Raw genomic sequence first — 27,330 nt, forward strand, 5'->3', positions numbered from 1 at the left:
TCTTGCCTTGCCCCACCCCGCAGGCCGTCCACATTTTTTCACAGGTGGAAGCCTGCCCACCTCTCCCGGGTGGGAGTGAAACCTGCAAGATCTTTACCTGAGGGGAAGCGCAGGAGGGTAGGTGAGTGGTTGTGGTGAGAGCTGGAACGAACTAGGAGAGCTTCAGGACTTAAAACCTGAACTCACGACAACCTTGGTTTCTTACTAGCAATTGGAGCTTGGGCAGAGTACTTCCTTCTGAGCCTTAAAAGTCATTCGGTGTAAAAATAGGGATGTGTCTGTGTGCTCAGTCGAGTCTAACTCTTTGCGACCCCATGGACTGTAGCTGGCCAGGTTCCTCTGTCCATTGAATTTTCCAGGCAAGAATGCTGGAGTGGGCTGCCATTCCCTCCGCCTGGGGATCTTCCTGACCGGGGGATCGAGCCCACATCTCTTATCTTCTGCATTGGCAGGGGGATTCTTTACCACTCCGCAACTTGGAAGCCTCAAAATAGGGATGGAAATGCCTAAACTAGCTCAATCACGCAGCGTACAGAACGTGGTGGGTATCCCTTAAGTTTTCTTTTCTCTCCACCACTTCTGACGTGGAGCCTGAGCGTGGCTCTTGCACCACGCTGAGGCCGCTCTGACCTCACACACTGCATGCCTCCTCCCCAGTGCCCAAAATGAGTTCATTTCCTCGTCTTTCCTCAGAATGTCCCTTTTCGCCTTCTAGGAGCGGGGCCAGAGCGGCAGAGGGGTGCCTTGCTCCTTGTTCAGTAGGTGTTTATCAAATACCTACTGTGTGTCGGGCACTGTTGAGTAGCGGGTTTTCACTGGTGAATAAAACAAATGTGCGATGTAGAGCTTACAGTTTAAGTGGGAGATACAGACAGAAAGCAAGTAAACCAAATAGCAGTTGCAACACACACACTTAATATCCCTTTCCCTCAGTTGTCTTCCTCTTTAGTATTTAACACTGAACATAGCCTATTTTTCATTTTGATCTTAATGACGTTCCCACTGGAATATAAGCTCCATGACTGCAAGGAGCTCCATGAATGCAAGAGTTTTTGTTTCTTCATTATTGTGAAGTCTTCCTCTAGATCAATGCTGAGCACATAGTAAATATACATTTAATGTATATTTATTGTATATTTATAATGATGTAATGAATAAGCAAATAGAGTACCTGCTAAAGCAGGGGTCCTCAACCCCCAGGATAGTCACTCCACATCAACTTGCATCACTGCCTGAGCTCTGCCTGCTGTCCGTTCAGCAGCTGGCATTAGATTCTTATAGGAACATAGACCCTAACCCTAAAGTAAAGGCAGAATATCCTGATTGCCACAAAATAGAAATAAAAGGCACAATAAATCTAATGTGCTCACATCATCCTGAAACCATCCCCTCCCCCACCCCAGACTGAGGAAAAATTGACTTCCACGAAACCAGTCCAAGCCAGCTATGCTAGAAAATGAGAAGGAGGTGGTACAGGGGGTGGCTCTGAGAGGAGGTGACCTTGAAGCAGGGTCTGAGTGTGTGGAGAGTCATCCAGGCAGAGGCAACATGTGTCAAGGCCTGCCTTCTTAGACTCAAAAAGTAGAGGCTGAGAGGAGATGCGAAACTGATCTTTAAAAGTCACAACTGACATGGCCAACTTCTCTAATCACTTCCAAAATACCAGGGAAAGTGGGATTAGTAAAATCCAGAAAGTAAATTTAAGGCAAAGATAGATAAATAACTCTCACACTGTACAGCAGTTTACAGTTAACAGAGCCCCTTCTGTTAGCTTAGCTCGCTTTATTTCTCCCAAACCTCTTGGGAGTAAGAAATCAGCATATAGAGGAAACCAGATCTCATTCACTTTTAATATAAACCTGGTACATAACATGCAGGAAGAATGGGTTGAACTGATGTGGCACCATTCTTGTCTGGAAGCTCGTGAAGGTAGCGCCCATGTTTTATTAACCTCTGCTGTATCCCAGCACCGAGCACTATGCCTGGCTCCCAGGCCTTGTTTGTAAACTGAGCACTCACCACTTGCCTGAGCCTTCCACCTGCCAGGCCTGTGCTTGGTGGTAGAATGCAGAAAGTATAAGACACCACACTTGCCCTCAAGAGGGTCTTAGTCTGCTGAACCTTCCTGAAATCATTGAACTAGCAGTAGAAGAAGGTTTTCTTTCCTCTAAAGAGAAATCTTTCCTTTACAAGAGAGAGATTTGTGGCATACACAGGAACTGCCCTTCTAAAATCAGTGATAGTAAGTGGTAAGAGCATTTGGGCAAGTGCTGACCAAGAATGTTGGGCACCAGGTAAGAAGGTTGGACTGTGTGTAGTAGGCAGTGGGGGATTGTTGGAGAATGCGAAGCAGGGGACATGTGTGGTCAGAGCTGGTGGCAGGTGTGCTGATGGATAGTGTTGGGGGAGCACATCATTTGGACCCATAGAAAACTCCAATGTAAATGGGTATGGGAAGCGGGAAAAGTGGGAAAAATCGTAAAAGTTAGGACTCCTGGGAAGTGATTGGTAACCAAGAAATGGGACTTCCATGTCCTCTGACAGGCGTAGTGGTTTGCTCCTCGCCTTTCCACAGACTTGACCCACACCTTGATTCTAGCATTTTATGCACCCATGAAGCTACTGCCCTTGGGAGGCTCCAGGGGGCCCATAAAATTCAATGGCAGTTTGACAAGGTGGGTGTGCCAGCCCAGCCCACTGGGAACTGGAGGTGAAGACACTCTCCTCTGCCCTCCAGAGGCGTGAAATCTAGGGAGAAAGAATATCCTGGAGTCTTAAGAGACCAGGTATATGCACTAACCTTGCCACTTCTGACTTCCTGGCCACAGTTTTCTCCATTGTGAAATAAAGAAATGCATTGCCTCCTTACCTATGGCTGTCGGGAGCAGAGTGAGACAGTGCAAAGTGCTTGGGACAGACTGGCCCAGTAAGTGACCTCTGTTCTTTTCCCAGTTATTATCTGCTTAGTGTCTGACTCCTCCAGGCCAGGAGCTCCTCCAGGACATAGACGAGTAGTGACACTCACCTCTGTGTCCCAGCACCTCATTCAGCAGCCCCTGCCCAGTAAGTGTCAAATGAGTGGGAGGATAGCAAAAACTGGAGGTTTTAGTCTAATTGCATTTTAAGTAATGTTCTGTGACATCAGATTTCCCCTAAGTTCTGTTCTCAGACAAGAGGGGGAGAAGAGACCCCTCCCCCCTTTATTTTGATTTGCCTGTGGGATTTTAAGTGAATAGTTTCCTTGGAAGTGAGATGACAGCTCTATTTCTATATGAACTGTAGAGTTCCACATGTAAATACAGAAAACCTTGATAAATCCCAAACTGCCCTCACAGAAACATCCCAAAATAAATCATAACCATTTAAATTTTCCTCCCTGGTCTATCTTTCAATATTTACCTAATGGCCCTGAAACCAAGTTCCTTGCCTTCCTTTCTTCTTTTCATATAACATGCATATTTTTAAATATACACTGTGCTGCTTCATAAAATGAATAAAAAACGGGTCTCTGCCCTCAAGCAGTTCCCAATCTCAGAAGAGAAAAACATGTAAACTTGTCATTTCTGAACAGTGTGAAATGCTATAGGGTGGAGATTCATCCCCTGGAAGAGCATTTATGGAGCGCCTACCATGACCAGGGCTGGACCAAGGGCCATGAGCGCTGCAGGCAGCCAAGCGGGCTTCGCAGGGGCCCCAGCCTGCTCTCCACCAGCCCATCCCTTCCTTGTTGTCCGCTACCCAGGGCTCCATCTCTAGACTCAGGTTCCTAGACCTGCTTAATCCAAATGGAACTAGATTTTGCCCTTGGATGCCCCACAGACATTCAGTGTACCTCTCACTGAACTTACCTTTTCCCTCCCTTCCTCTTTCCTGTAAAACTCAACTCCTTTTGGACCCACTCTCCACCCAAGGATCCAAGCCACACACCTGGATGTCGCTTCAGCCCTCTCTCCCCCTCACCTGCTCACCTCGCATCCGTCAGTCTCTGTGTTCTGTTAATTCCTGCTTCAGGATTTCTCTCATTGTCCCCTCTCCTCTCATCTTCTCTGAAGCTGTCCTGGTCCAGATCAGCTCTCACCTGGACCATCACTACCTCCTTCTGTTTTCCTGTGATTGAAGAACAATTGTTCTGAGACTAGACAGAGCAGAGTTTAAGTCCCAGTGCCATCATTTATGGAACTTTGTGCCCTGGGTAGGGCTTCCCAGGTGGCGCTAGTGGTAAAGAACCTGTCTGCCCATGCAGAGGGCGCAAGAGATGCAGGTTCGATCCCTGGGTCAGGATGATCCCCTGGAGGAGGGCACGGCAACCCACTCCAGTATTCTTGCCTGGAGAATCCCATGGACAGAGGAGCCTGGCAGGCTACAGTCTATAGGGTAACAAAGTTGGGCATGACTGAAGCGACTTAGCATGCATGCGTGTGATCCTGGGTAAGTTATTAAACCTCTTCAGACTCCAGTTTGCCCATCCATAAAATGGCACCTCCAGGACTGGCCTTGTTGTAAAGATTAAATAAAATGCAGCAATTTGGTAGATGACTCACCAACAATACTAAGTGAAGGAAAGTAGGCACAGAAGAATACATTCATATGATACTGTTGTTATTGTTTAGTCGCTAAGTCATGATCGACTTTTTTGAGACCCCATGGACTGTAGCCCACCAGGCTCCTCTGTCCCTGGGATTCTCCAGGCAAGAATACTGGAGTGGGTTGCCATTTCTTTTTCTTCTTGATGCAGGGATTTAACCCAAGTCTCCTGCTTGGCAAGGCAGATTCTTTACCACTGAGCCACCTGGGAAGCTGTTCATATAAAGATAAAAACTAAGCAAATCTGATAAATTGTGGATAGAATTGCAAACAAAGGTGGCACGAGTCTAGAAAAGCAAGGAAACCGATAGTGGTTATGGGGGGCGGAGGTGTGATCAGAAAGGACACAAGTGCGCGACTTCTGGGATGCCAGCAAGGTTGTTTTTACTTGAGTGAGTGATGGTTACAAGATGGCTCTTTGATAACAATTATTAAATTGTACGTAAATGTTTTACTTCATCATTTAAAGTATTTTAAAAGTTCAATGAAATTTTCTATGTAATCTTTTTTTTTTAACTTTTTCTTTTATGTTGGAGTATAGCTGATGAACAATGTTGTGAAATTTTCTTTGTAATCTTGATCCAGCACTCAGAGCATGGGAAGAGGTCAAGAAACCGTGGTTGCCTGTTGGGATTATTGTGCCTGTCTGCCTCCCTCCCCGCAGACAGCAGACCCCAGGACTGATTCATCCTTGTGCTCACACGGAGCTTGGCACCTGCCGGCCTCAGGGAGAACCAGTGGAATAGAGGCGCCCAGAGTGTAACCACATGTGTTCCCTCCTCCAGGCTGGCAAGGGAGCAGGGCCTGGGCCTGCTCTGGGAAGAGTATCTGATCAAGCCCCACTGATGATGGGCCAGGCGGAGGAAGGTGACGAAGAGGAAGCCTGGCTGCAGCTTCGGCCGGTGGAGCCTTTGCCCTCCCAGTGCTGCGGCAGTGGCTGCTCGCCCTGTGTGTTCGACCTCTACCAGCGAGATCTGGCAAGGTGGGAGGCTGCCCGAGCCAGCAAGGACAGGAGCCTGCTGCATAGGGAAGAGACACAGGTAAGGGGGGTGCTCCTCAGACACGAGGGCCAGGTGTCGGCATCCACCTGACTTCAGCCCCGTATTGTGTACCTGCTCAAGGGAGCTTTCTCTGACTCTGCAGCAGAGGGAAAAGAGTGGGCCTGATGAAGCAGATTGACCCAGGTTCAAAGCCTGGCCTTGAGTTGGGGAGTGGGGGATGGGGTGGTATAGTGAGGGAAGGACCCAGGAGTGAATTGGGTGGGTGCATTTTCAGGAGAACAGGATCTGTGAGTTTGGGCAGTCAGAGAAGACTTCCTGAAGGAGGTCTGGGGGGTGGCTGGAGTATTAAGGGCAATGGGCTGAGACTTAGAAGACATGAATTTGAACCTCTGCTCATGGTGGTGACTTTGTACAAATAAGTCACTACCACTTAGGCCTCAGTTTCCCCACATGTAAAATAAGGGTATTGGATTAGGTCATCTTTAAGGTCCCATCAATTTCTAAATCTGCATACTGGATTTTAGCTGATTTCAAGGATAGGTGGGTTTTTCATGCATTGGAAATGAGTGTTCTGGATGGAGGACACAGCTTGAGCAAATGAAGACTTACAGGTCGGAATCCACAAGGTGTTCTTGTGGGGAACAGAGGAAGGTCTGACGCTGGATGCTTGGGAGATAAAACGAGACTCAGGACCCATCCACGGGCACTAGAGTGTCCAACTAAGGACCTTGTGCTTTATCCTGGGGCTGAGAGGAACCGTGCAAGGCTTCAGAGCAGAGTGACCTTGATGTAAAGTGCTCCGGCGTTCTTAGAGCCTGAAAGGGAAGGAAGGTGGGCTGCACTTTTATACAGAAAACTTGTCAACCGCAGTAGCCCCTCCTTGTGGGGAGGATGCTCGTGGAGGCTTGCCTGTCTCTTGAGTCCCAAGTTCTAGCTGGTGAATCTTTTCCTCTTGCAGAGCTGCCCTTCCAAGCTGAACCCAGAGACCTTCCTGGCCTTCCTCATCAGTGCTGTAGACAGGCTCACCAAGGACACCTACCTTGTCCGGTTTGCACTACCCGGGAACAGCCAGCTCGGCTTGCGGCCTGGCCAGCACCTCATCCTACGGTACACTCAGGTGATGGGAGGATCTCACCTACGGTACACTCAGGTGATGGGAGGACCTCACCTACGGTACACTCAGGTGATGGGAGCACCTAATCCTACGGTACACTCAGGTGATGGGAGGACCTCATCCTACGGTACATTCAGGTGATGGGAGGACCTCACCTACGGTACACTCAGGTGATGGGAGGACCTCATCCTACGGTACACTCAGGTGATGGGAGGACCTTATCCTACGGTACACTCAGGTGATGGGAGGACCTCATCCTACGGTACACTCAGGTGATGGGAGCACCTCATCCTACGGTACACTCAGGTGGTGGGAGCCCCCATCCTGTGGTACACTCAGGTAGTGGGAGCACCTCGTCCTACGGTATGCTCAGGTAGTGGAAGGACCCCGTCCTACACTACACTCAGGTAGTGAGAGGACCCAGGCTTTGCAGCCCTGCTCTGCCATTTGTTAGCAGCGTGGTCTCGGGCAACTTGCTTAACCTTCCTAAAGCTTCCATTTGCCGTCTTCAGAGTAAACAGTGTGATACATGACTTAGAGAGCTCTTGGAATTGACCTAGATAATGTATTTTCATGATAAATAATAACAACACTTTTTTCACACAGTTTATGCTCATACATATGAGCTTATTTATTGTTTACAAAATCCTGTGTGGTAGGCACCATTATCATACCAGAGAGGAAACTGAAGTCAGAGAGGTTTAATAACTTCCCCCAGATCAGACAATTGGCAGATGTTGGAGCCAGGGTTCGAAAGTAAACAGTGTGTCTCCAGAGCTTGTGGCGTTAACCTCATACAATTAGCACCAGCTGATAGAAAGGAGACTGAAATTGAAAATAAGAGACTTGCCCAGTATCACACAGCTAATAAGGATTCAAGCCCAGACAGCCTGCCTCCTGAATTACACCCTTCACTCCTCTACACTTCCTTCTTCCTCCCAGCTTAATTTTGTCCTCTCCTCCCACCTTGATCCCCACCTCCACCTACCCAGGGACAAGATCCTTTGGGACCTCCAGGTGGAGGCATCTGGCAGGCAGTCAGCTCTCTAGGCCTGACACTCAGCAGAGAGATCTGAGGTGCAGGCATGGATCTGGGAAGCATCCAGGTATATTGTTATACCTGGATGGCATTTGGGAGCATGTGGGACATTCAAAGAACGAAGGAGTTAGGACTGAACCCTTGCAACTCCACTATTTACAGTGTTGGCAAGAGGAGGTAGAGCCAGCAAAGGAGACAGAAGGTGTAGCCAGGAAGGAAACCAGGAGAGAGCTTATTACTCATCACAATCTAGTCACTTGCCTCACACTGACCCCTGGTGTTTGTATCCAGCTCATTCTGGCCTGTGGCCTGACTGGCGGTTCTTAAAGGTCACTGTTCCTTTAGGAGCCACAGGACAGGTCAGAGCCCAAGAAACCCTCCATCCATAAGTCAGGGATGCCCAGAACTGCCTGCTTCTGGTCTGGTCCCTCTCCACTGTCTCTGTCACTCTCAGGACACCCAGGTCCCTCCTCATTCAGACCTCTTCTGGTGCTCCACAGCACCTCCCCAGCAACACGCCAGCCCACAGCCCCAGCTTCCTAGCCCACCAGGTTCTTTGCTGCCCACCAATATGCTTGCCCCTCTCACCAGTTCCCGGCTTGTCCTACATTAAACTACCTCTAAGCTTTTGCCCCTGGAGGAGGGCATGGCAACCCACTCCAGTATTCTTGCTTGGAGAATCCCCATGGACAGAGGAGCCTGGCGGGCTACAGTCCATGGGGTGGCAAAGAGTTGGACACGCCTGAGTGACTAAGCACACAGCACAAGCTTTTGCCTAGGTTCTTCCCGTTACTTCCTGTCCCCATTTTCACGTGTTAGTGACTGGCTCATCCTTTAATACCCAGCTCAGGGAGGCCTTCTGAGGTTCCCCAGATGAGAGTGCCTGAGACTTACCTCTGTCATAGCAAATGTCACAGTGCCCTTTGCATCCGAGCCATGCCATATGTTCTGTTTGTTAGTTCCTTGTTCTGTAAGCATTTATTGAATGTTTCTGCCCAACTTTTGATACATTAGGATGAGCCTTTTTAATCTTTGCATACCTCGGAGGAGAAAATTTTGTACATAGTAAGGTTCAAGAAAGGGGTGCTTGGGTGCTCCAGGGAAGCTCTGAGGAGTAGTGGTAAGGAACCTGGCTCTGAAGCAGACAGAGCTACAGTTGATTCTAGCTGTGTGATTTCAGGCAGGTGACATCCCTTCTCTAAGCCTTGGTTTCCTCATTTTGGTTATTGTTTGCAATAAATGAGGTACCGCCTGTAATATACTTGGTGCATCATAGGCACTTAATACAACATGTCTGCATGATTATCCTTGTGGCCCCCTTGTTGATAATACTGGAGTGGATTCATGCATCAGGTCAAGCTTTGGATGAGGGCACCTTTGAGGATCCTTCCTAATTCCAATGCTCCTGGCATGTGGTAATATTTGCTAAATGTTAAACACTTGTTAAACATAGCTGTTTTTATCTTGATCATGCTGTGGTTGGGAAGAGGTCAGGAAAAACTCCAGTGATGTCCTAAAACAGCTCACATCATCAGTGTGTTTTTTGAAGAAACTTTTCATCTGTAATCCCAATGAAACCACATGGCAGGGGCATGGGTGATTGTCCCCATTTCACAGAAGGAGCAACTGAAGGTTTAAAGGACCTGCCCAGGGTCTCACAGCCAGCACGCAGTCGTGGGGGAGCCCAGTACTCTTTTCTTCTGCTCCACCTTGCCTGCCCTTCAGTGAGGACCACTGGGATGCCTGGGCCCCTAGCTTCACTTTCACCAGCCTGGCACAGGTTAGGTACTCTAAGGATTTATTGAATGACTGGCTGACTGCCTGACCAAGTGCATCTCTTTCCCAGAGGGACAGTAGATGACTTAGAAATTCAGAGAGCCTATACGCCCATCAGCCCTGCCAATGCAGAAGGATACTTTGAAGTTTTAATCAAGGTAAGTCAACTCACATGGTTGCTCTAAGAGCCAAGGACTGGACCTCCATTTGCCAACTTGATCGGGGCTGGGCATTTCCCTTTGACTTGGGAAAAGCCAGGATTCACAAGGGAGGAGGCTGGCTGGAGGGAAGAGCAGGGACAATGGGGGTGGCCCTTTCTCATCTCCTTTCTTAGGGAAAAGGGGCTGCTGCATCACCAACAAAGGGCATGTTCCTGATAGATTTTATGAACAAAAGGCTTGGACTGAGAAGAGTAAAGCTCTTCCTCCTCACCTTCTTACTACTGATGGAGCGTGAGCACTGAGCCAGGGAATGGGGAACCAAGTCATGGGCAGTCAGGGGGGAGTCAGAGGGAGTCAGACCCCAGTGCCCACCCTCAGATGGGGCCAGACTGGAACACTGCAAGGTGGTAGATGCAGCAAGCCCTAGCCTAGCTCAGGGCACCTGGGGCTGCAGGGAAAGTGGGCTGGGCTTCTTGGAGGAAGCTATGTGTGTGAGCTCTGTGTTAAGCTCGGGAGTGGGAAGGAAGCTCTGAGTGCTGAGCAGCGCGTATATACAGCCGCCAAGGGGGCATGACTTGGGGAACTTCCAGTCATTAGTTTTGGAACAGAGCGGGTGCGCAGGCAAAAGACGGGACATGGAGTTCCTTGGGGACCAAGCTAACTGAAATTACCTTATGCAAGGTAATTTGGCAGAGGCCGGGGCATTTGAGTTGGGCCTTGAAGAAGGAGTACAGATTAGAGGTGGTGTTCCAGGGGTGGAGAACCAAAGGCAGGGAGAAGTGAAATAAAGCAGGGTCTGGTGGGAACTATACTCAGTCTGAGTGGTGGAAGGAGATGTGATTGTGGGGGCAGCCAAGGTGGACTGGGCAATTGGTAGAGATGAGATGAACAAAGTGGGCTGGATACAAAATGCCCTGGAGACCCAAGGAGTAGGCAATAAATGTATAAGAAGTCATGAAGTTCAAATTATGAGCACAAATAATTGGGTTGAACTACATGAAATTGCTGACACGCTAACATTTTTGACTTACGGAACCAGCAGTTTCACATGAGTCAGCCTAATACATAGCTCTAGATCTTTTCCCAAACAGAATCCTAGGGAACACCTATCTTTAGGTGTTCACATCCTTTGTCTCCCTTGTAGGATGGAAATTATCCCCCTTTCATTGACAAGTAAACTGAGACCCCAGGAGAGCCTGAGGCTCCCCAGGTAGTAACAAGTGCAAGTGGTGGGTAAGCCCTGGCCTCCTGATTCCAAGTACCTAGCACCATCTATGGCCCCTGCTTTCCCCGTCTGCCTTCAGAGCTCAAGTATTTATTCCCTCACACATAAGCTTGGATGGGATCCCTTCTCCACGCAACTGTTTGTCTGGGAGATTCCACAAATCCTCTCCAAATGGCCCACTTCCCCAAGCTGCTTGTCTGGGTGTGTTTCTATTGAAAGGATAAGCCTGGAGACAGTACTTCGGGGCAGCTGGATCGTTCCCAGCTGCAAGGCTGATTTTCTCCTTCGTTTACCGGAAAGCCTCTCTTCAGAGAGATGCTTAATTATCCCTAAGCCGCTGGCTGGGAAGAACTGGAAATGTCTTGGCAAATTGGGAAGGCAGGCGGGTTTTCTAAGGTTTACGCTCCCTTGTAGATGGGAAGGGGGAACTCCCATTTCTCAGGCACTTCTGGGCTCCAGGTACTGCGTCTAGCTCTTTAATTACCTCATTTCAACCTTGTAACCACCCTGCAGAGTAGATCATATTCTCCCCACTTTGCAGATGAAGAAACTAAAGCTCAGAGAGATGATATTGTCCCAAGGCCCCTTGGGTAATATGATCCCAAATGGAAGAACAAGTCCAGTGTCAGTTCTGTTTAATAAATGTGTTTTGAGGGTTTACCCTGTGCCAGGCTCTGTGTGGGTGCCAGAAGCACATAAAAATCCTTCCTTTCTCCTCGAGTTCTCTCTGTGCCATAGGGCTTTTAAGGCCACCCCTGGGGCTGTGCCTCCCCAGGACCGGGGCCACAAAACAAGGGGTGGGCTGAATTGTATCTTTCAGCAAGTTAGAAAAACTGTAGCCTCCTCCCCAGACCTCTTCCAGGTCAGCCAAGGACGTTCTTTGCTTTATGCATTTGGTGCCCAAGGAAGGCAGCGATGGTACCAGAAGTGGCTGCGAGTGCTTAAAAGCAAATCTGGTGACCAAAGCCCAATTTCTCCTTCAGGCCTGGTTATAATTTCTCCAAACACTCTTCCAGTCCGCTCTCCCAGTGCTCCCCCCGACCCCTCCTCTATTGTGTCTACTTGCTGTTCCTAGAACATGACCTGGACTGTCCTACCCCTGAGCATACCACACCTGACGCCCAGAATTCTCTGTGCCCTTCTGCTCCCATCTCCAGTGAGTCTGATCCTACCCAGCCTTCAAGGTCCAGCCCCACTGCTTCCTTCTCCAGGAAGCTCTCCCCAGTCCTACTCCACTGGAAGTGACCGCACCTCCTCAGGCATTAGGTAGTCTCTACCTTGTCTATGTCTGAGCCTTAGGTCCCTCTTAGACTGTGAGCTCCTTACACTTAGGAGGGCCTGATCTGGGTTACTAATTTGTTCATTCAGATGTTTACATCCTTTCCATGATTCAGGCATTGGCTGCTTTCATGGAGCTTAAGGTCCAGCTGTCTTCCCTGCAGCCCCAGCATAGCGCCTAGCACAGAGTGGGTGGGCACCCAGCAAGTGCATACTGCCCTTCTCCCATGAGGAATCCCCTCCACAACCTTCATTTTTTTCATCCAGCCAGGAGACAGTATAGGCATATACAGAGATTGCAGATGAGTGACCCACAGACTGCCTCTAGCCTACAGATATATTTGGTTTGGGCCTGTATAGTGTTTTAAAATTTTAAATTAACTGCTGACATTTCAAAAATGGGAAATTTTTCTTAAAAATATGGATTTCCTGCCCCTCTTAGAAAGTCAGAAGATCTGGCATCACTGGCCCTGTGGACTGGGTACTGGAATTTGCAAAGTGACTTCTTCCTTTAGAAAGAGAATTTGCTCACCGATTTACCTTAGTCCCCACCACTCACTCTTGTCTGCCTAACGCTGAGACTGTTAGGCGCCATTAATTGTCTCATACCTGATTCTTCACTCAGTTATGTTACCTGTGTGGCTCCTGGTTATTTGGTTTGAGACCTCTGTAATTAAGGCTGATAGTCATACAGATTCTCATCCTGGTCTTACCATTTGCCTTCTGTGTAAGGTTCTGGGCCTCATCTGAAAGCAGGGACTGACAGCACTAACTTCATGGATGATTGGAAGGATTAAATGAGACGACGCGTGTAAAGTACTGAGCTTGAGGCTGACGCGTGTAAAGTACTGAGCTTGGTTTGTATTGGCAGTGCATGCCCATCCCAATGAGATCTCCCTTGGTTTGTTTGCAGTGCTACCAGACTGGGCTGATGTCCCAGTATGTCAAGTCCTGGAAGGCAGGAGACACAGCTTTCTGGAGAGGACCCTTTGGAGGCTTCTTCTATAAACCAAACCAGGTCAGTGCCCACGCTGCGTGCTCAGGAGACCCCTCCCAGCTTAGCCTCCAGGACTGCGGTTCTCATGTTTCAGGCCATAGAATCTCATTGTGGCATTCTTCTTGAGCCCAGACTTAATGCCAAGTGTATACTTGGGGTTGGACATGGGAGGAGATGGGACAGGTACTCAGAAACAAAACTGCCCATGTTCCAGAACCATCTGTGCCTGAACATTGCTTGGAAAAATTCATACTATGAGCTAGGCATGTAGGGCCCTTACGCCAGCTGACTCTCAGATCTCTTTCCAGTTTCACGGGCCATTTACAAGACTATGGAGACCACTCCCTAAGTACACCTTGTGACTTGCTGCTTGGAAGTCCCCTGCTTCCCAGGCCAAGGGTTCTTCCCCTCATCTTCATGGCATGTTCAAGTCCTTGCCTGACGTTCCTAGGAAAAAACACTAGTTTCTCATCAATTGGTGCACATAAGAAAGCAATTTGACAGTATGTACTGGGGACTTGGGACTTCCTTGTGTCTTAGTTGGCAAAGAATCTGCCTGCAATACAAGAGACCACCTGCAGTGAAGGAGACCTGGGTTAGATCCTTGGATCAGGAAGATCCCCTGGAGAAGGAAATGGCAAACCACTCCAGTATTCCTTCCTGGGAAATCCCATGGACAAAAGAGCCTGGTGGGCTACAGTCCATTTGGTTGCAAAGAGTTGGACACAACTGAGCAACTAAACCACCACTGGGAGTCTTAGGAATCTTCACATCCTTGACCCAGTGCTTCCACTTCTGGAGTCTGCCCTATGGAAAGAATCCAAAATGCTGCCTCTTGCACATGTTCATTGCAGCTTATTTATAATAGCAAGAAATTGGAGACAGCTGAACATCCAACAACAGAGCAATTAAGTACACTGGGTTACAGATACTTGATAGACTATTATCCTGGATTTAAAAATTATGTTTATAAATGATGTTGATGCTTATGCTGTAAGGTCAAGTGACCAATACTAAGTAAAATACTGAATACACAACAAGCTAGGACACTTAAGTTAGATTATACAGGAAAAGTATTAAAAAAAAAAAAAAGCAATAAAATGTTAGCATCTCTGGGTGGTGGAATTATGGGTGATTTTTATTTTCTTCATTATATTTTCCAAATCACCCACAATGAGTACCTATTACCTTTATAATGAGGAAAACAAAGCAAAACAAATGGAAAAGAATGAATCATTCTTCCTCTCTATTCTTTTATTTTTAATTGAAGTGTAATTGATTTACAATGTTGTGATAGCTTCAGGTATACGGCAGAGTGATTCAGTTATACACACACACACACACACACACACACACACACATACATTCTTTTTCAGATTCTTTTCCCTTACAGGTAATTACAAAATATTAAGTATAGTTTCTTGTGCTATACCGTAGGTCTCTGTTGGTTATCTAGCTTACATATGGTAGTGTGTGTATGTTAATTCCAAACTCCTAGTTCATCCCTCGTCTCTTTTCCTCCTTGGTAATCATAAGTTTGTTTTCTTTTTTGGCCATGCCATGCGGCATGTGGATCCCAGTTTCCCCACCGGGAATCAAACTTGTGCCCCTGCATTTGAAGTGCAGACTCTTAACCACTGAACCCCCAGGGAAGCCCCCACAAGTTTGTTTGCTATGTCTGTGTGTCCATTCTTTTTGTGTAACTTAAAAATAGCTTTTACTGGTATTCTCCTTACTACAAATGTAGTATCTGTGTTCGTTGCCCCCCCCAAATCTGCCGATATAAAGAAGCTAAAAGAAGAAATAAAGAATACCTGCAGGCCATCTTCCCAGACATAGCAGTCTTACGACCTTGGCACCCGCAGACCCCATAGGAAAACCCCACACTTGCTATCTGAGAGGGTATAGGGCCCAGCCGTGAAGGAAAAGACATGGCGTCTCACACGCCAACATTTGGCCACTGAAACTGTGGCTGAGGCTTCGCCCTGCTCCTGTGAGGGTGCCAGGGTGCAGGCCAGTCTTGCCACTCTGCAACCATCTTCGTGGCAAGTGGCTCACGTCAGTCCTGGGACTGGCGTGTTAGCATCTGTCTTGCATTTGTTCCACAGACACCCATAGGGGTTCACCCAGGGTCAGGCCAGTGCTGGACCCTGGAGGCCCAGAGATGGGTCAGATGAGCCCTGTCCTCCAGACGCTCCCAGTCTGATGGGGGGACAGGCGCATAGATTGATGACAACACAAGGTGAGGAGGGTATGCGGAAGGCTGTGGGAAGACCTGCCTCTGGCTCAGGGGAGGCTCCCCAGAGGAGCGCCTGTGCAGTGATGGGAGAAAGAGGTGATTCACGGCAGACTCTGTGACTGGAGGCTGGGAGAATCGGAGCACAGGCCAGGATGACGGGCCAGCAGTTGGGCTGTGAGTGGCAGGAATCCAACTGCATTAGGTCCCAGGCTCCGTACCAGACACTTGTCATCTCTTTAATCCTCATGGCAGTTCTGAGATAGGTACTCTTCTGCAGAGATCTTTTTTTTTTTTTTTAAACCAGTGAAGAAACCAAGGCTCTGAGAGGTGAAAGAACTTGCCCAGATCATAGGCTGAGGGTTTACCCCGAGATCTGCATGGCCCGTGGTAGTCCAGGAAGCATTCCTTGCAGTAGTGTGGTGTGCAGTGGCTGTCACTACAGCTAGTGGAAACTCGGACCACACTCACAGAGACCTACAAAGGGTAGAGGTGAACACCTCACTGTGGGGGTCAGGCACTAACCTGCACAGCGCTGATCTTAAAGAGACCTAGAACCAGGAAACAGGTTTGGAGAGGGGGAGCTGACGGAACAGGGGCCTCTTGGAGGCTCACCTTTATTGCCTGGCTCTCTGGGCCAGCACTGTGCCAGGCACTGAGGTATAGTATCTCCTTTAGTCTAGAGAAGAACCGGCCCAGAGTCCAACCAGGGTCCTCAGATATCTGCAAGGTGGCCCTGGGGCAGAGGAAGCAGCCCAGAGGGCAGGGCCGGGATGGGGGTGGTGGGCAAAGCTTTGGTTGGAGCAGGTTTCAGGTCATTGTGAGATGAGAAGCCCTCCCTGGCAAGGGGAGTCAGCTTGTAATACAGCAGACTTCTTGGGAAGTAGTGGGCTTATTGTTCAGTCGCCAAGTCGTGTCTGACTTTTTGCGACCCCATGGACTGCAGCCAGGCTTCCCTGAACCTCACCATCTCCCAGAGTTTGCCGAAATTCATGTCCACTGAATCAGTGATGCCATCCAACCATCTCATCCTTGGTCACCCTCCTCTCCTTCTGCCTTCAATCATTCCTAGCATCAGGGTCTTTTCCAGTGAGGCGGCTCTTCGCATCAACTGGCCGAAGGATTGGTGCTTCAGCATCAATCCTTCTAATGAGTATTCAGAGTCGATTTCCTTTAAGATTGGCTGGTTTGATCTAGAGGGCTGCCTGTCAGCAGAAGTATCTAAGCAGAGTCCCGTGGGGATGCTTTAGAAGGCAGCCAGCCATTTGTAGGATGACTGCACCACTGCTTTTCCTTGCAGCCTCCGGATTCCATGATTTCTGTTCCATAGGCCTCACAAGTGTTAGCTTTCACAGGCACAGAGGGTTCCCTGGAGGGGGTAGAGAGGGGAACTCAGATGACTGGGGAGGACATCCCAGAAGGACAGTATCATCCAGTTCAAGCAAGCCCAGGAAAAGGCCCCATAGTTGGTAGGTGGAGTAAGACCCCTTCCCAACCCACCCCTGTCATGTACCGTCTTGTTCCCCAGTACGGGGAGCTCCTCATGCTGGCTGCTGGCACTGGCCTGGCTCCCATGGTGCCCATCCTCCAGAGCATCACAGACAACGCAGAGGACGAGACCTTCATCACCCTGGTCGGCTGCTTCAAGACCTTTGAGGGCATCTACATGAAAACCTTCCTCCAGGAGCAGGCCCGTTTCTGGAATGTCCGCACCTTCTTTGTCCTCAGCCAGGTGAGCCCAAGGGATGACTTGCGTCCCTGATGGAGACTCTGCTGTCCCCTTGCACCCCTCCCCGAGGGCCTGCCGTGGGCTCTCTCACCCGTGTTGTAATAATCATTCTCGCCACTGGTGGAACCCACAGCGTGTGCCTGTGTTGTCATGTTCATCATGCAGATGAGGAAGCTGATGCTCAGAGGTGAAGGCACCAGCTTGTGCCATCCTGCCAGATGGGGTGAAGCCAGGATCTGAGCCCCAGGCTGTCTGCTTCCAGAGCGCCAGCTCTCACCCAGCATGCTTTGCTGCCTGCCATCCACCCTCCAGCATCCTCCGTTGTGTGGGCAAGGGGCCTGGTGATGGAAGCAGTGGGCCAAGCACAGACGTCCTCTGGCTGTCAGAGCTGATTGAGGCAGGGACATGTTTCTGGGTAACCAGTCTCTCAGTGCTCCACCGAGTGCCAGGCACAGAGGAGGCACTCACTGTCAACAGCTGGTGGAATAAACTGGATCTGAGTTCAAGGCATGTGTGAGGGTCTTTTCCACATCCCTTTTCCGTGCAAGTCCCAGCCACTCTCGCTAGAAGTGGCTTTGCTTCCTGAGCCCTCTTCCCTCTGGTTCCCCATCCCTCCATTCATTCAAGCCACCGCTCTGGGACCTCCCCTCAGGGTCACAGCACGGGAGTGGGGGGCTGTCTTGTCCCTTACCTCAGGCTAGGCCTTCAGCTGTGTGTTCATCTGCCTCCCCTCGTCTGTAGCTTCATTTCTCTTTCCCACACACCCTGGGTTGGGGTCCCCTGCTGGTGTCTCCCCTCCATTCTCTTGCTCAGGGTCAGCCTCGTTGCCCTGTACTTTGGAGCACCCTTCTCATCAGTTACCTCTGGAGGCAGCTTTAGAGGGTCCCTAACGACTTCCGTGATCCTTGATGTTGTGGGTAGGGGGCTGTCAGGAAACCAGAGATCCTGAGGTCCCCAGGAGCCAGAGTCCACAAGCCTGTCTATCAGGAGGAATGCTCAGTGGCCTGATTACCCAGGATGTCATGCTTGGTGAATGTGAACAGTGACAGCAGTGCCCAAGGTCAGAGATGAAGCAAAGGGCTAGTGGACAGCCAGGGGGAGAGGGGTGAGGGGAGGGCCAGTCCTGCTTAAAACTGAAGATGCCCTCTTCCTGGCCTCCAGGTGCTCACCTATATATGTGGAGGCAGCCACAGAGATGGCTGACAAGGGCTTCCCTTCATCAAGCATTTTCTCTGTGCCTGGCACTGTTCTAAGCACTGTATGTGTATTAACTCATATCAGTTCAGTTCAGTCGCTCAGTCGTGTCCGTCTCTTTGCGACCCCATGAACCGCAGCACGCCAGGCCTCCCTGTCCATCACCAACTCCCGGAGTTTACTCAAACTCATGTCCATCGAGTTGGTGATGCCATCCAGCCATCTCATCCTCTGTTGTCCCCTTCTCCTCCTGCCCCCAATCCCTCCCAGCATCAGGGTCTTTTCCAACGAGTCAGCTCTTCGCATGAGGTGGCCAAAGTACTGGAGTTTCAGCTTCAGCATCAGTCCTTTCAATGAACACCCAGGACTGATCTCCTTTAGGATGGACTGGTTGGATCTCCTTGCAGTCCAAGGGTCTCTCAAGAGTCTTCTGAACACCATCAGTTCAAAAGCATCAATTTTTCGGTGCTCAGCATTCTTCACAGTCCAACTCTCACATCCATACATGACCACTGGAAAAACCATAGCCTTGACTAGATGGACCTTTGTTGGCAAAGTAATGTCTCTGCTTTTTAATATGCTGTCTAGGTTGGTCATAACTTTCCTTCCAAGGACTAAGCGTCTTTTAATTTCATGGCTGCAATCACCATCTGCAGTGATTTTGGAGCCTCCCAAAATAAAGTCAGCCACTGTTTCCACTGTTTCCCCATCTATTTGCCATGAAGTGATGGGACCGGATGCCATGATCTTAGTTTTCTGAATGTTGAGCTTTAAGCCAATGTTTTTACTCTCCTCTTTCACTTTCATCAAGAGGCTTTTTAGTTCCCCTTCACTTTCTGCCATAAAGGTGGTGTCATCTGCATATCTGAGATTATTGATATTTCTCCTGGCAATCTTGATTCCAGCTTGTGCTTCTTCCAGCCCAGTGTTTCTCATGATATACTCTGCATATACTCATATAGTCCCCACCAAAATCTTAGGAGGCTTGTACTGCCATCATGGCCTTTTAATGAATGTGGAAACTGAGGCACAGAGAGGTTAAGAACCTTGCTCAAGGTAACACAGCAAGTTGGTGGAGAGGCCATGGCTTTATTGCTTGCTGGTGTAAAACAGCGCAGGGATGGGTGCTGTGGAGGGTGTTCAAGATGCTGGCAGCAAGCAGAGAGGGCTTCACAGAGCAGATGGCATTTGAGCCTGGGCTTGAGGGCAGAGTTAAAGTTCACCAGCGATAGGGCACCTTCTACCTTGGGCCAGGGTTTTGATGATGCTGGTGCCCTGGGGTTGGGCAAGCGAGTGGGCTGGCTGTCAATAGCAAGGGCAGGTGGGGGAGGATGGAGTGAGAGGCGCCTCCTGCCTGTCCATGCTCCCTCTACTCCAGTTGCTGACTGGGCCATAGCAACAACATCGTCAAGGGTCTCCCTATTCAGGCCACTTCTTGTGTATTTGTCCTTCATCCTGTCGCTGGAAGGGCAGCTCTGACCACATCGCCGCCCTGCTTCCTGCCCTTCCCTGGCTCCCCACAGCTCTCAGGACTATGTGCCAGCCCTCTGCAGCCTCCCATCCTGGCCCTCCTCCACCCACTCATTGCATGCTGCGTTTTGGTGTCACTGGTCTGCCTGTGGTCGCAAGTGCTCCATGCTTTTCTGACTTTCCTCGTGCTGTTCCCCCCGCCGGGAGCACTTTTTCCCACTTCTTAAGCTAACGCCCACTCATCCCTCGCATCTCTGCAGAGGTGTAATTCCATCCTGGGAGCTTCCCTGAGCCTCTAGGCTGGTGTAGATGTTTCTGCTGTCATGGCCCAGGCTTTCCTTCACCCACCCCGCTGCATCCTCATTGCTGAGGGTCCCCTCCCAACTTGAGCAGCAACCAGACCCCACGCATTTCTTGGTGTACAGTCAGGGTGAGCTGCACTGAACGAACTGGCCAGGGAGGGAGGGGGGATGGGGCAGTGGGAAGGAGGGGCAAGACCAGTAGGCCTTGCTGGTTCCTGACCTCGAGGGGGCCCGTTGGGTAGGTCAGAGCACAAAGGGCACACGAGAAGATGGGGATCATCAGAGAGGATCCACCGTGAGCAGCACAGCACTATCCTCAGAGGCCCTCGGGGTCTGATGGGCTCTGAGTGCACCTGGGATTCTAGGCCTGCTCTCACGGAGCCTTTTTCAGGGTTTCTCCATCACCCTGAGCTCATCACTCATCACGGTAGCTCAGAGAGGTCATGGTCACTCACCAGAAAGTGGTGACAAAGCTTGCATTCCAACCCCAACGTCCCTCTCTCCATCCTGCCTCGCAGCTTGGCTCTAATAATGAGTTCACCTCAATAGCATCTCCAGAGGTGACAGCCCTATTCTGCTGGGGTTTTATTTGTTTTGGACGCTGGTTACATGGCTTCTTCTCTTTATCAAAATTCTCCAAACTGTCAATACATATACAATATATGATATACGTATACATATGTTATACTTCAAGAAAATGTTTCCTTAAAAGAAATTTTTTCAAGTCAGCTGGTAGTGGAGATTTTCTTTTGTAACCCTGGGGATGAAAGCCACAAGCTAAGGCTAGAGGAGCAGAACGAGAAAGAGCCTGGGGCCTCATACACCCCCGGAATACTACCTCTAGCCTTTTCATGTGAGAGAAATAAGCCCCTCTCTTGGTTAAGGCAGCCTGGGGTCGCTGATACACAGCCAGATGAGGCCAGGAGCCCTGTCTGCCTGGAGCAGCTGTCCTGTCCCCATTGCCTAGCACAGGGCCGGGCACAGTCCACTCAGTCAGTGAATTTAGCCGTTCAGTCGTGTCCGACTCTTTGTGACCCCGTGGACTGCAGCACGCCAACCTTCCCTGTCCATCACCAACTCCCAGAGCTTGCTCAAACTCATGTCCGTCGAGTCCACTAGGTAGACATTGGTTAACTCAACAAGTGAATTGAAAACTTAAATGCACAAAAGTTATGCTCTGAGCGTGATGGTAATAAATAACCTTGGAAAGATGCTGGGAGACCCAGAGTCATGGTGAGAAAACATTCCCCCCAGAGTGTCTGGGACAACAGCCCCTGGGACGCAGTGGAAATGATGGGACCCACATTCTGGTCCCAGTGCTGCCCCACCTCATCGCGTGTCCCAGGGACATCCCTCCCCCTCCCTGTGCCTCACCTGTGCCTACCGGCCCACGGGCTTCTGTGAGGGGGACCTGAGTCCCCGTGGAAGGAAGTACCTGGCCCATAGTGGGGCTGGGTGAAACTTGGTTCACCCCACCCCTTCTAGCTCAGGTTCCTCATTTGGCAGAGAGGAGCTGTCTGTGTGAACTCTGAGGACGCCCAGGAATCACCCCCACTGTCTCTCATCCTCCCAGGAGAACTCCCTGGAGCAGCTTCCCTGGAGTTACCGGGACAGGACCCACTTTGGCCACCTGGACCGGGACCTGCTTGAAGAGCTGGTCGGCTCCTGTCGGAGAAAGCCATTCGCCCTGGTCTGTGGGTCAGCTGAGTTTACTAAGGACGTGGCTGGGTACTTGCTGCACGCAGGCCTGGCCGAGGATTCCTACTTCCTCTTCTAGGCCTGGCCTCGCTTCTAAAGCTCAGGCCTGGGGCCCGGCACTGGGAAGCAGGAAGGATCACAGACTGGAATCCGAAGACATGAATGGGAGACCACTGTTCATGCTCCAGGTGACCTGAGACAAATATCTTTGCAGCTGCAGACCTCCATTTCTCATCCATCCCACAAGGTCACTGACACTCCGACAGGCATTCTGCTGGGAGGAGAAAGGATGAGGCTGTAGGAGTCCTGAACAGGAAAGTATACAGTGGGCAGTCAGGGAGGACTTCCTGGAGGGAGCCAGGTCCCAGCTGAGTAGGAATTGGCTGGAGGAGGACTGGGAGGGGCTTTCCTGATTCCTCAGCCAAAGCCTGCTTTCCCTGGAGTCTGTGTATCTCTTGTGGCCTCAGGGCCAGCTCAGAAGAGGTGCTCACTGACTGTTTAGGGAACGACCGCAGGGGAGGCTGAAGGAGGACCTTGCTGTCTGGGCCTCCAGTGCTATGAGCCTGACACAATGAAGGTCGAGGCTTCTTTGACCTGACCACGTCTCAGAACAAGGTGGGGCCCTAGACTACCTTTCTTTTGGCCCCAGGCCTTTCCTGCTGCAAAGGGCTTCCCTCTCAGTCTCCCTTTCCTGGCTCAAGAGCCCAGCCCAGAGTCCTTTCCCTGGCTAAAGAGGCACGGAAGGAAGCTAATGCCCCTCCCTCCTGCAGGCAGCCAGCTCAGCCCGCGCCTGCAGCTCAGCGCCCTGGTGACGGTTGCTATGGAGATCTAAAGATAGAGCAGGAGTTGGGAGACCTGGGTCCCTCTCGCTGCTCTGCCCACTGAGCTGCTGCTGGTTCCAATCCACTCACCCCTCCTCTCCACACGCCACCCGCTCCATCCTGCATGGGGCACCCTCCCCAGGGAACCCAGTGCTCCTGGGCAGCACACTGCAGTTAATGAATTCTGCGTTTTTGCAGCCTATGCTCCTGTCTGCTGCACCAGCTCCGGCTGGCTACAGGCGGTCCCAGAATGGGAATATTAAGCCATGGAATCTCAGAATCAAAGGACCGTAAAATCGTAGAGTTAGAATTTTGCAGTCATAAAATCACAGTCTTCTTCACATGCGTGCATGCATGCTAAGTCACTTCAGTTGTGTCCAACTCTTTGCCCGCCAGGCTGCTCTATCCACGGAATTCTCCGGGCAAGAATAGTAGAATGGGTTGCCATGCCCTCCTCCAGGGGATCTTCCTGACCCAGGGCTCGAACCCACCCATGCCACCCGCCTTGGCAGGTGAATTCTTTACCGCTGGCACCACCTGGGAAGCCCAGTCCTCATCATATCAGAGGTTAAAGCTCAGGACTCCAGAAAGTATCCCATCTACCAGACTCATTGTATCAATGCGGAAACCAGTGCCCAGAGAGGCCATGTGATCTGCCTTATATAAAACAGTTCATGGCGGGGCCAGCTCAGAAGCCATATTTATAATGTCAGCCCTGTCCACAGATTCTGTACCAGTGATTTTTTTAGACTGGACTCTGTAGGATAGCATAGTTCCTGGCATGAGAGGCGTGAAGGAATGGCAGCTGGGTGGGATCCCCAGGACCCCCTCCAACCAGAGCAGTTCTGTTTTTATCTCATTTATATCTTGGGGCTTGGAGTCATTTTCAATTGTGAAATAGGGTTTTCCTGCACTGCCCAAAAAGTTGCAACAAAGCTGTGCTGTGCCATGTTCAATAAATAAGGACAGGCCATTGGGAGATGGTGCCAAAGGTTTCAAACCAGGTTTCACAGACAGCATTCCATGGTCAAGTAGATGTGGGGAATACAGCCTGCGGCCTTTGCCAGCAATTATGTGCATGTGAGCATGATAAAGATTCTGAAAAGTCCAGTGGTGAAGAAAGATTTTTCATTTTAACCAGGGTTTCCCAGGCTTTTTAAACTAGAGAACATTTTGAGACCAGCCTTCCATGGACTCAGCTTCAGGGAATCCTGGTCTGTTGCAAACCCTCTTTTCAGCCTAGGGTAAGGAGAAGGCCCTTCTCTGAGCAACAGAGGTCCCAGACAGAAACTGTGACCTCATTCCGCCTCTCCTGTGACTTAAGCGAGGCACTTTTCCTTTCTCAGGGTCTCTCAGTCGGGGCATCTTCGTCCAACTTTTCCTCTCCCTCAATTGGTATGTCCTATTGATTCTACTCACAAATACTCTTGGAGGGCCAGTTGGGAGCCAGACTCTGTTTGAGCCACTGAGGGCAGTTCTGGGAATCTCCATCATGGAGCTTACATTATGACAAGGAAGATAGAAATTAAAGTTGTTATTCTTAAAGAGATGAGTATGCTAAAATTGGAAGTACGGAGTGCCAGGAGGATGGCTGGCTCTAGGCTAGTCTGGAGGAGGCTAAGACACATCACTGCGCTGAGGGTGGAGGCCTCTCACCATTGTTACGGATGGTCAGGGGCCCCCACCTAAGGAGCGAGGGATCTGGGGCAGTTCTTGTATGTCTGTCTTTATCCCATGTTAGATATTTGGTGTGTAGATGTCACCACCCAGTGAAAACTGACGGCCCCTCTTATCTTAGGATGTGTCACCCTCCCCTTCCCCTCCTTCCATATGGGATCTGTGTGCTCTGGATGCTGGTGGGGCTTCTTATCCTGGGACACTGGTGAGAACCCAGCCACATCCTTAGTACCATGATACCGAAGGGCTCACATCGTCCAGAAGCTTGAGAGCTGGTGGCTGGGTCCTGTGCCTCAAAAGATAATAAGTGAGCCCAAGAGGAGGACTCATCAGGGTATGTGAGCACAGACCTCTTTGAATCACGGTGAGATTCCCGTCGGCCGGCCCACTCCTCCCGTCTCTCCTGGGAATGCTGTCACAGGGTGATGTGACAAAATCAGTGGCTGCCTTGGTTCTGCCCTCGTCGTGTTTTACTGCACCCCTGCAGCATTCCCATCCTCGGTCTTCAGCCTCTCGCCTCTCCCCCATACCCCTCCCGTACTGCAGCCAGACCCTTTAAAAATTTTTTTTTAATTTTTGCCCACACTGCGCAGCATGTAGGATCTTAGTTCCCTGACCAGGGATCAAACCCACACGCCCTGTATTAGAAGCATGGTATCTTAACCCACTGGACTACCAGAGAAGAGCTCCCGAAGTGGAGGAGACATCGTTGTTGAGTGGAGGTACAGTGGTATACAGCGGCTCTCCAGAGCTTGCCTAGACTGCTTCTCACACACAGAATCTATCACTCCCTTGCTTAAAATTCATCAGTGGCTCCCTATTACTCAGGGTGTGGCATCTGGGCTCTGCTTACCTCTCCGGGCTTCCCTGATAGTTCCATGAAGAATCCACCTGCAATGCAGGAGACCTCCTGGGTTGTGAGATTCCTGGGTTGTGAAGGTCTGCTGGAGAAGGAATAGGCTACCCACCTCAGTATTCTTAGGTTGCCCTTGTGGCTCAGCTGGTCAAGAATCCACCTGCAATTTGGGAGACTTGGGTTCGATCCCTGGGTTGGGAAGATCCCCTGGAGAAGGGAAAGACTACCCACTGCAGTATTCTAGCCTGGAGAATTTAGAGTCAGACACAGTTGAACAACTTTCACTTACTTATTTGCTTACCTGTCTAAGCTTATTTTATCTTGCTGCCACTCCCCCACCCCCAACTCTTATGTTCTAAGCATGTTCCCTTACGTCCTTCTGTCCCTTCACATCTACTGCTCCTTCTGCCCGTTCCATCCTCTCATCTTCCATTCACTTTGCCTCCCTGTCTTTAGAGGGCTGAGTTTAGTGTCACTCCCTCTCTGAAGCCTTACCTGCCTCTGCACCCTGGGCTAGATTACTGAGCAGAGTCTTGTGTGTTCTTCTCTTGTTGCACTCATCAAACTGTCTCTTCTGTGTGTGAGCACATTGGGAGCCATCCCTGTTCACTGTGTCCCTAGATGGAAGGGTGCTCAGTACATCCTGGATATCAAACATGCGAATAATAAACAGCTAACACTCATGGAGTCCTTTGCTGTTGTTCAGTAACTAAGTCATGTCCGACTCTTGGCGATTCCTTGGATTACAGCATGCCAGGCTTCTCTGTCCTTCACTCTCTCCTGGAGTTTTCTCAAACTCATGTCCATTGAGTTGGTGATGCCATCCAACCATCTCATCCTCTGTTGCCCCCTTCTCCTCCTGCCCTTGATCTTTCCCAGTATCAAGGTCTTTTCCAATGAGTTGGCTCTTCACATCAGGTGGCCAAAGGATTGGAGCTTCAACTTCAGCATCAGTCCTTCCAGTGAATATTCAGGGTTGATTTCCTATAGGATTAGCTGGTTTGATCTCCTTGAAGTGCAAGTGACTCTCAAGAGTCTTCTTCAGCACCACAATTCAAAAGCATCAGTTCTTTGGTCCTCAGCCTTCTTTGTGGTCCAGTTCTTACATGCATACATGACTACCGGAAAAACCATGGCTTTGACTATACAGACCTTTGTTGGCACCATGACGTCTCTGCTTTTTAGTATGCTGTCTAGTTTTGTCATAGCTTTTTTTCCAAGGAGTATCTTAATTTTGTGTCTGCAGTCACCATCTGCAGTGATTTTGGAGCCCAGGAAAACAAAATTTGTCACTGTTTCCACTTTTTCTCCATCTATTTGCCATAAAGTGATAGGACCAGATACCATGATCTTAGTTTTTTGAATGTTGATTTTTAAGCTAGCTTTTTCATGCTCCTCTTCACCCTCATCCAGAGGCTCTTTAGTTCTTCGCTTTCTGCCATTAGAGTTGTATCATCTGCATATCTGAGATTGTTGATATTTCTCCTGGCAATCTTGATTCCAGCTTGTGCTTCATCCAGTCCAGGATTTCACATGATTTTCTCTGCATACAAGTTAAATAAGCAGGGTGATGATATACAGCCTGTACTCCTTTCCCGATTTGGAGCCATTCTGTTGTTCCATGTCTGGTTCTAATTGTTATTTCTTGACTTGAATATAGATTTCTCAAGAGGCAGGTAAGGTGGTCTGGTATTCCCTTCTCTTTAAGGATTTTCCACAGTTTGTTGTGATCCACACAGTCAAAGGCTTTCATGTAGTCAATGAAGCAGAAGTAGATATTTTTCTGGAATTCCCTTACTTTTTCTTTGATCCAGCAGATATTGGCAATTTAATGTCTGGTTCCTCTGCCTTTTCTAAATCCAGCTTGTACCTCTGGAAGTTCTTGGTTCACATACTGTTGAAGCCTATCTTGAAGGATTTTGAGCATTACCTTGCTAACATGTGGAGTCCTGTACAGGTTGCAAAATGCTTTTCACCTACATTGAAGCATGCAGCCATCACCAAATCTGTGCTATTTTGTTACCCCAGGATACTGATGAGGAAACTAAGCTTATGAAACATTAAACAATTCTCCAAGGTCATGCAGGGGTGTGTGCTGCAATTGTTATACAGGTTGTATGTGACGTGGGTGCACAGGAGATGTGTATAAAGATATCCACTGCTGTACTGTTT

General features: G+C 49.7%; 1 protein-coding gene across 8 annotated transcripts; it reads left to right on the forward strand.

The window, feature by feature from the left end:
* Positions 1-29: 29 nt before the first annotated feature.
* Positions 30-27,330, forward strand: CYB5RL (cytochrome b5 reductase like). 8 transcript variants are annotated; one of them, XM_065912400.1, is made up of 9 exons: positions 52-117; positions 453-541; positions 5,370-5,624; positions 6,544-6,702; positions 6,938-7,005; positions 9,585-9,672; positions 13,092-13,196; positions 16,940-17,143; positions 21,680-27,330. In XM_065912400.1, the coding sequence occupies exons 2-9, from the start codon at positions 497-499 to the stop codon at positions 21,881-21,883; spliced, it is 1,128 nt and encodes a 375-aa protein (XP_065768472.1). In that variant the 5' UTR covers positions 52-117; positions 453-496; the 3' UTR covers positions 21,884-27,330. The 8 variants fall into 8 exon arrangements, with proteins under 8 accessions (XP_065768507.1, XP_065768499.1, XP_065768472.1 ...); XM_065912461.1 differs by lacking the exon at positions 21,680-27,330 and adding an exon at positions 17,306-17,936; XM_065912408.1 differs by having other exon boundaries at positions 53-121.

The sequence above is a fragment of the Muntiacus reevesi genome, chromosome 1, assembly GCF_963930625.1.
Source record: "Muntiacus reevesi chromosome 1, mMunRee1.1, whole genome shotgun sequence".
NCBI classification, from domain to species: Eukaryota; Metazoa; Chordata; class Mammalia; order Artiodactyla; family Cervidae; genus Muntiacus; species Muntiacus reevesi.

Bases quoted from the DNA above. Each gene is read 5' to 3' on its own strand.
- CYB5RL (XM_065912400.1), top strand. From the start codon at position 497: ATGGAAATGCCTAAACTAGCTCAATCACGCAGCGTACAGAACGTG. The intron at 5,625-6,543 runs GTAAGGGGGGTG...TTCCTCTTGCAG, and splicing joins TGCATAGGGAAGAGACACAG to AGCTGCCCTTCCAAGCTGAA. The intron at 13,197-16,939 runs GTCAGTGCCCAC...CTTGTTCCCCAG, and splicing joins TCTTCTATAAACCAAACCAG to TACGGGGAGCTCCTCATGCT.